This window comes from Nomascus leucogenys, chromosome 19, assembly GCF_006542625.1.
Source record: "Nomascus leucogenys isolate Asia chromosome 19, Asia_NLE_v1, whole genome shotgun sequence".
NCBI lineage: Eukaryota > Metazoa > Chordata > Mammalia > Primates > Hylobatidae > Nomascus > Nomascus leucogenys.
Window position 1 is genome coordinate 62,375,944 of NC_044399.1, and position 9,092 is coordinate 62,385,035.

General features: G+C 38.5%; 1 protein-coding gene across 1 annotated transcript in view; it reads right to left on the bottom strand.

Moving 5' to 3' along the window:
• TEKT3 (tektin 3) overlaps positions 1-8,444 on the bottom strand; it is a 30,948-nt gene extending 22,504 nt beyond the window's left edge. The window contains 2 exon segments of the mRNA XM_030799795.1: positions 5,019-5,147; positions 7,866-8,444. Coding sequence (XP_030655655.1) covers positions 5,019-5,147; positions 7,866-8,444 — 708 coding nt within the window.
• Positions 8,445-9,092: the final 648 nt, after the last annotated feature.

Consider the following 9,092-nt stretch of genomic DNA (forward strand, 5'->3'; position numbering starts at 1 on the left):
AGGCAGAAACCTAGGTGAGGAGTGTAGTTCTTATTACTGGGGGTCACAGCCCACCCAGATCCTCTTTCCGTGCTGGTTGCAGGGTTTCTATTCAATCCTGTCCTTAGAGGAGAACCCCCTTGGGCTGGACTGGGCTGAAATGCTGAAATGTCTCTCCAGCAGCAGGTCTGACATCTCTGGAACTCATTGGTTGCATTCTCAACAAACCTCTGACGCTGGAGTATTTTTGCTTTCTGCTTCTGCAACACGGAGGAAGGAAAAGCCTCTTGTGGGAAGGAAGCTGGCCAGCTGGGGCCAGGCCCAGAGCCTCAGCCTGAGTTCTGAGCAGCTGTCTCAGTCCCCATCCCAGAGCCAGACCAGGGCAGGCTGCAGGGTAGATGACTTTGCAGGTTCATTTGGCTCTGAAGTCCAAGGAGTCAGCATGGTCCGAGAGTGCTAAGATAGTACCACGATTGACTCCTCAACAGAAGCCATTCTGTAAAAAGTTATCAACTATCACTGACTGAATGTAATAGTCAACAGAATTCAAAGAATTCATAAGAAAATATTTCGTTGCATCCATGTTTTTCAAATGTAGGCCTTTTAAGGTTACTTAAGTAATTGCTTAATACTCTAAAAATTAAGACCTATTTTGGTAAAAAATAAAACATACGCCAATATCACTACCTTGAATAAGCCACAGAATACATTCACTACTTGAATTAATTGGCAATGACCGAAGCATCTCCCTCAATTCATGAACGATTACTCTAATTGCACATTCAGTTTTTTGAGATAAAGCAAAAAAAAAAAAAAAAAAAAAAAAAAAAAAAAAAAATTGCCGTGGCCTTATCCAGCTTCAGTGAAGATATGAAGGACTTGCAGTAAATGCCACCACCCCTGGCACAGACTCCTCAAAAAAAAAAAAAAAAACCCCTGTCAGTTTTTAGAGATAAAGCCCCCCACTGCTACTGACCTAGAAACTAGAAACCTCTAATGCAGTGGTTCATGTTTTTAAGAAACAGCTTTGTTGAGATAGAATTCATAGACCATATATTCACTTGTTTAAAGTGTGCAGTCTGATGGTTTTTAGTATATTCACAGAGTTGTATAATCAGCACCGGAACCAAATTTAAAACATTTCCATTACCTTCCAATGAAATCATGTGCCCATTAGCTGTCACCCACAATTTCCAATCCCCCAAGCCTCCTTTCATAATAATTAACCACAAATCTACTTATAGTCTCTATAGATTTCCCTATTCTGGAAATTTCATATACATGGAATTACGTATGTGGTCCTTTGTGATGGCTTCTTTCATGTAGCATAATGTTTCCAATATTCATCCATGTTATAGCAACAGATCAGCACATCATTCCTTTTTTTGGCAGAATAACCTATTGTACGGCTATCCTACATTTTTCTTTTCCATTCATCAGTTGATAGACATTTGGGTTGTTTCTACTTTTTGGCTGCTATGAATAATGTTGTTATAAATATCCATGCACAAATTTTTGTTTGGGCATATGTTTTCTTTTCTCCTGGGCTGATGCTTGGGAGTAGAACTACTGGATCCTATGGATCATACAGGGTCATTCATGCTTAACCATTTTCCAAAGGATCTGCATCATTTTACACTCCCACCAGCAATGTATGAGGGTTCTAATTCCTCCACATTCCAGCCAACTTGTTATTTTCTGTATTTTTTATTATAACTATCCTAGTGGGTATGAAGTCATATTTCATTGTGAGATCCTTTGCCCATTTTTAATTGGGTTGATTTTTTTTAATTGTGAGAGTTATTTATATATTCGAGATACAACTCTTCACTTTGTTGCTAGTGTTCTTCAAAATACCACATTTTTAATTTTGATGATGTCCAATTTATCTGCTTTTCCTTGTGTTGTTTGTGCTTTTGATATCACATCTAAAAAACCGTTGCCTATTCCAGTGTCATGAATATTCATGCCTATGTTCTTTGCTAAAAGTCTTACAGTTTTAGCTCTTATGTATAGGTCTTTGATCCCTTTTGACTTAACTATTTTGTATGTTGTGATTTGGAATCCAACTTCATTCTTTTGCATGTGGATATCCAATTGTCCAAATGCCATTTGTTGAAGACACTCTTCCCATTGCATTGCCTTGGCACCATTGTCAAAGATCAATAGATGGTAAATGTGACGATTTATTTCTCAACTTTCAAACTGTGTCTATTGTTATGCAGGTACTACACTGTCTTACATATTGCAGCTTTATAGTAAGCGTTGAAATCAGGAGGTGGGAGTCCTCCAACTTTCTTCTTTTTCAATATTATTTTGGCTATTCGCTATCCTTTGAATTTCTATATGAATTTTAGGATCAGTTCACCAATTTTTACAAAGAAGTCAGCTGGGAATTTGATAGGAATTGTGTTGAGTCTATGAATCAAGTTGAGAAATACTGCCATCTTAACATGAACATCCATGTTTATGGATGTTCCCATCCATAGACACGATATGCCCATTTATTTAGATCATCTTTAATTTCTTTCAGCAATATTTTGAATTTCTGAGGCACTCGTTCTTAACTCTGCCTAGTCATTAAGATTACCTGGGGGATATTTTAAAAAGATCAATGCCTAGTCCCCACTGCAGATTTGAATCAGCATCTCTGGGTGTGGGATCCAGCCATTGATATTTTTAAAACCTTTGCCAGGTGATTCTAACGTGTAGCCAGGTTTGAGAGCCACTACTCAAGTAATGGAAACACTAAATGTAGCTAAGTACCAAAAAACTCTGTTGGAAATATCATAGTGTGTTTGTGGGCAAGCTGACGAAGTTAAGCTGTTAGAACTGCCTTGTAATTTATTTCATGCAGAACATCTCAGGATTAGTGAGAACAAAAGGCCACGGGAGAGACGATGGTAAATTCCTATCCAGTTAGGATGACAAAGTAGATGACAGATTATTTTAAGACTTGTGAGATTCATCAAAGGCTGGGAAAGAAGAACCAGAAGAGTGGAGACCCATCACTGCAAAACTATTTCATTCACAATGTTCTCCTTCTAACCACTCCTGTCTGGCAATAGGGACAGTGACTTTTACAGTAGATTACAAAACCTTTCTGTAGTAGCCAAAGCTTTCCTGAGTATATTATTTCAACTCAGGGTTCTCTCAGAGAACCAGAGAGTAAAGGAAAGGAAACAGCAAAGAAAAAAAGTCTGCTTGTCATCTTTAATGTCATGGGTCACTAAGAAAATCTAAGCAATGTTAAAGCAGGGTGTTGATGCCGTGTGGGGATAAAATTACTCTGAGGACTCGGCTGCTACCTTGTCATACTTACCTTCCTACCAAGGACTCAATTCTCACCAAGGACCAATTAAAAAAAGGCAAAGAGGTGGGACCCTGCAAAGCTTGTGCAGGGACAGAGAAGATGGATTCACCGCAGCAGAAATTCTGTGAAATCAGGCAGGGAAATGAAGCTGAGAAATGAGGAGGGAGTCAGACAAGAGAGGCCTTAGTGGATTTTTCTCCTGCAGAAATTAGGAAGTCAAGGAAGAGTTCGTAGCAGAGGGAAGAAACTCATGAGAATGTATAGGTTAGATCCAAGGGAAACTTGGGGAAGGAAAGGTGCTTTGGAATTTCTTATTAACTAGGTATTTTTTTTAAAGAGCTGGAAATGGATTAAAGGAGTTTGGGAGACAATGGGCAGCAAGCCATGGAGATGAAGGAACACTGGTACCATCAATAGAAAGGGACAGGCAATAGGCTAAGCAGGCTTTATGAATGTGAACCAGAAAAAAAAGTTACCAAACTAAAAAATGTTTGGCAAGTACTTAGGAATGAAGAACTAATGCTCTATAAAGTGCCTGGGCTGAAAAAAGAGATTGGGAAGGGCTCCAGGTACATGATACCTGAAATCCTAAGAAATGATAGAGATCTGTGGTAACAAGTCTAAGAAGTGAAGATCAGAGAAATTAGAACTAAACCAGATTTAATTGGTGGAAGGTGGAAGAGAGATTAGTGGGAGAATCAGCGGAGTAGTGCAGATGCAACTGTAAGTTTCTGGATGGCAATTTGGCTACACATCAAAAGCTTTCAAATGCATAGAACCTTTGGCACATCAATTACACTTTCCAAAATATATTCTAAGGAAATAATCAGAAGTACCTACAGTTATCAATAATAATATTTTTGTATACTGCAGTGCTATTAAAATAGGAAAACAAAGGAGTGGGATAGGGAAGCAACCTAACTATGTAAGAGAGGATAGATTGAAAAAAAAAAAAAGATAGCACCTTTACATTGTAGAACACTGCGTAACCATTAAAAATCATGTCTTAAAAGAATATCTAGGCTGGGAGCAGTGGCTCATGTCTGTAATCCCAGCACTTTGGGAGGCTGAGGCAGGCAGATCATGAGGTTGGGAGTTAAAGACCAGCCTGGCCAACATGGCGAAATCCCATCTCTACTAAAAATACATAAATTAGCCAGGCATGGTGGCAGGTGCCTGTAATCCCAGCTACTTGGGAGGCTGAGGCAGGAGAATCTCTTGAACCTAGGAGGTGGAGGTTGCAGTGAGCCGAGATTGTGCCATTGTACTCCAGCCTGAACACTAAGAGCAAGACTCCATCTCAAAAAAACAAAAAACAAAAAACGTATCTAATGATATGGTAAAAATTACCCCAGGGGGTGAGTATACACTATTCAAATTGATAAATACAATGATTTGAATCTTGGAGACATATCTGAGCATCATTGTGTGAGTTAGGTGGTGCCTATCTAAGAATGATTAATAAAAAGATGCAACAGAATGGTAGGAAAAAAGCATGATTAATAAAAAGACTGAAATACTCCAAAATTAATAGTGATTTCTGTCTAATAAAGCTTCAAGTGATTTTTTATTTACTCTTGTTTGCATTTTCATATTCTCATTGAATATATCTTATAACCGAGAAAAACATGTCTTTGCTAAATGCTATCAACATCTGATACGATAATGCTTTACTTATAAGTCATTTTATGTAACATCCTTTTTTGCTTCTACATATTCAACACACCTTTACAACTAAGCTGCCTGTGACTGATGCATTTCCCCCGTATTTACCGTCATGATGTTTTTCAACTTCATTGTGAACTAGATCGATTCCCATTCTCTTTTCCCGCTCAAATAGACATTCTTGGGCTACCTACAGATACACAGATAATGGAAAGCACTAATAAAAACTGACAATCCATGACTAGCAGCTCTAATAATTTGTTTCAAAAATAAGTCAATAGATACTCCCAGTACCAACTTTTCCAGCCCTTTTGTGAAAATCTAGCCTGAAACAGACTGTAACAACTAAATGAATCTCTGCTGCTAGTTAAAAGGTAAAGAGGTAGCTCTTCAAAATAGTTTGAAAATATTCCTAACTTGGAAAGTTGACAAAATGAAGCAGATGGCATTTACTTGATCCCCACAAATTAGCATTTGAGGGCATTAGTTGGCATTACTTTCTTCAGGTGAGACAGTTCAATAACATGAGACACAAGTCTTCAAGATATTATTTCTAAATATTTTCTACAGAGAATAGGAAGAAATGAATGATTATCTTTAAAAATGCCAAAATATTTGTGTTGCCAAAAGTCCCAGTGATTATTTTTAAAGTGTCATTTATTGTTTTCCCAATTATCAAAATAATATGCCTTTACTCACTAAAGAGAAAAAATATAGAAAAGTAGAAAATATGATTTAGCCATACTCCTATTACTACTTTGTTCGTTTCAACAAGATAGAGGTTATAATGTTCTTACAAGTTTATATTATGCTTTTTAGTATTGACATTAAATAGTAGACCCAAATCATGAAATATTCTTTGAGATAAAGTATGTTAGTGGCTCTAATGGAAAAGAGCTTAAATTTTTAACAATAAATTATGTATGAAAGAACATTATGTAGCAGTTAAAATGCTTTTCTCAAAGACTATTCCATAACATAGGACTCCCAAATAATATTAAATTTTTAAAAGCATAAAATATAATGGTATGTATATTATAATCCAGATATACTATCAGTGAACAAAATCTTTGAGTGAATCTCTAATTGTTTAATAGTATCACTTACCAGAAGAAGAATTAACGGGTAGAGTGGAACTGATTATTTTAATATATATTACCAAACTGCTTTCCAGGAAATTTCTACCAATCCGTAGCCCCACCAGTAATATATCAAAGTGCCCATTTTCTGCTCTTATGCCAGCTCTAAATGTTATGCGTTTTCATTATTGCAAGTTTGATAGGCCAAAGGTAGTTATTTCATTGATTTAATTTGTATTTTATCATTAAGCTTTAACATTTTTTCTTATATTTGTTGATCGCCTGTATTTTCTCTTTGGAGGCTTATCTGTTCATGTGACTAATTTTAAAAAGGACCCTCTAATACTGTGTTGACAATAAATTTTCGAAAAATGGTGCTAGCTGCACTCATCAAAATGTATACTTCTAAAATAATTTGTATAATTTGCACATCTTCAAACATGGAAAGTCTTCTTTCAATGGAGGAGGGTGGAATGGGGTTGGAGGGCCCATCGCATAGCCTGAGGGTTAGAGGTGATCTGAGGCCAGGCGCGGTGGCTCAAGCCTGTAATCCTAGCACTTTGGGAGGCCGAGGTGGGCGGATCACGAGGTCAGGAGTTCGAGACCATCCTGGCCAACATAGTGAAACCCTGTCTCTACTAAAAATACCAAAAAAAAAATTAGCAGGGCGTGGTGGCGGGCGCCTGTAGTCGCAGCTACTCGGGAGGCTGAGCAAGGAGAATGGCATGAAACCGGGAGGCAGAGCTTGCAGTGAGCCAAGATGGTGCCACTGCACTCCAGCCTGGGGGACACAGCCAGACTCTGTCTCAAAAAAAAAAAAAAAAAAGAGGTGATCTGAGCCCATTCAGAAGCCTGGTCAGAGGCTAGTAACCAACTGAAATGCTCCATACATTACTATAGCAACTGGCCTAATCTCAGCCCCATTTTTCTATTTAATCAAGCAAATTCCATGTCCTAAGATGGTCTCATTTGATGATGTCACTACATCCTGAAAGGGAATCATAACATATACACAGGAGGCGTTTCATGATACAGACTAAAAAACTAAAGTTTTTGGTCTCAAATATTGTTTATTTTAATTTAGTGACAGCAGTGATAAAGCAGCCTATTTAAGAGATAAGATGGTCATATGGTTTAGATCTGTGTCCCTGCACAAATCTCAAGTCAAATTGTAACCCCCAATGTTGGGGGTGGGGCCTGGTGGGAGGTGATTTGATCATGGGGGTAGATCCTTCATGAATGGTTTAGCACCCATCCCCTTGGCGCTGTTCTCAGGATAGTGAATGAGTTCTCTGGAGATCTGGTTGTTTAAAAGTGTGTGGTACCTTCCCCCCTTCTTTCTTGCCCCTGGACCCTTCATTTAAGATACCTGCTCTTCCCTTGCCTTCTGCCATGATTGGAAGCTTCCTGAGGGCTCCCCAGAAGCAGAAGCCACTATGCTTCCCCTACAGCCTGTAGAACCAGGCGCCAATTAAACCTCTTTTCTTTATAAATTACTGAGTCTCAGGTATTTCTTTATAGCAATGTGAGAATGGCGGAATACAGATGGCATGTTCACCTTAAAACATCGTGTGTCCTAATGGTGTCTCTTTAATTGGCCTTCTTTGCTTTGCATTCAGAATTATCTCTTAAAGTGGTTGTTCTTAAAATGTATAATGCATTAAAAAAAATAGACAGTGGTTTTGCCATTGCTGAAGCCAGTCACAGATTTATTGATAGATGGCTTCAACAGATGAAGTAAAACATAAGTCAATATATAAATAACCACAGTAACTCAACCAGTGGGTTATAATCATAAAAATTCAGTGCGTTCTATCATAAGGTCTTACCTGAAGAGGGGCTTCAGTCTCCATCAAAGCCCGCTCCAGTCTTTTCTTCACATCAGTAAGTGCATTTGTCTCTCCAATCATTTCATCCAACTCATGAATGATTTCAGATTTCCAAAACCCTATGTCATTGACACGTTCTCCCAGATTTTGGGCTGTGTCTGCCTGGGTTTTTCTTGTTTGTTGATATTTGTCTTGAATCAGGCGAGATGTATCCACTCTTAGTTTCTCCGAATTATGTCGGGAAGTGTTGGACTCTTGATAGTTGGTTAAATTGGACCTGTACCAGTCATCCGGTGTGTATCTTGGGAAGAAAGTGGTTCTGTTGGAAACAAAGGGAAGCGTGGTATTCTCGGACACCCTCTGTGATATGGTGCAGTACGGGGCCACGTTTGGGGAATTGGAGGCAACTTTGTATTATGTGCTCGGTCTCCAAGGAAGGCTCAGGCTATGGGTCAAATTGGAGTGGGGAAAGCGGTCCCTGTAGCTTGAGGCCATGGTACTGATGGCTGGTAGAAAGTTGGTTGGTGTTGGTCTAGGGTGGGCATAAGTTGCCGTTAAAGTACAATCTACACATTCCATGATGCCAAAACACTATTTGTAAATCTCTCCTGTTAAAAAATAAAAAGTAAGATAGTCACATAAAATAATCTCTGGTGAAACATACAGATAAAAGGCAACATCTGACTTAGTATCAGTTGCAGAGGCCCCGAACACATTAGATGCTTGTTCTCATTTGTTATCCACATTCACCATTGATAATATATTCCAACAAAGTTTTTTTTAATCTCTATGTCTCTAGAATGTATTAAGATCACATTTTTATTGGCCATTTGAACTTTTGAATTTTTGTGAAAATTATGAGAGTAATATTGTCTTGTAACAAATTCAGATTAGGAGCCTAAACTATGCATCTTAATGGATAGGGATTCAAAATAGATTTCTCACTTGAAGTCAGGAGTTCGAGACCAGCCTAGCCAACAAGACGAAATGTCGTCTCTATTAAAAATACAAAAATTAGCCAGCCGATGTGGCAGGCGCCTATAATCCCAACTACTCAGGAGGCTGAGGCAGGAGAATCGCTTGAACCTGATGGCGGGGGTGGGGGGCAGATAGATTGCAGTGAGCTGAGATCGCACCACTGCACTCCAGCCTGGGCTACAGAGAGACTCCGTCTAAAAAATAAATAAATAAATAGATTTCTGTCTCAAACCATGATAGACTAATAAA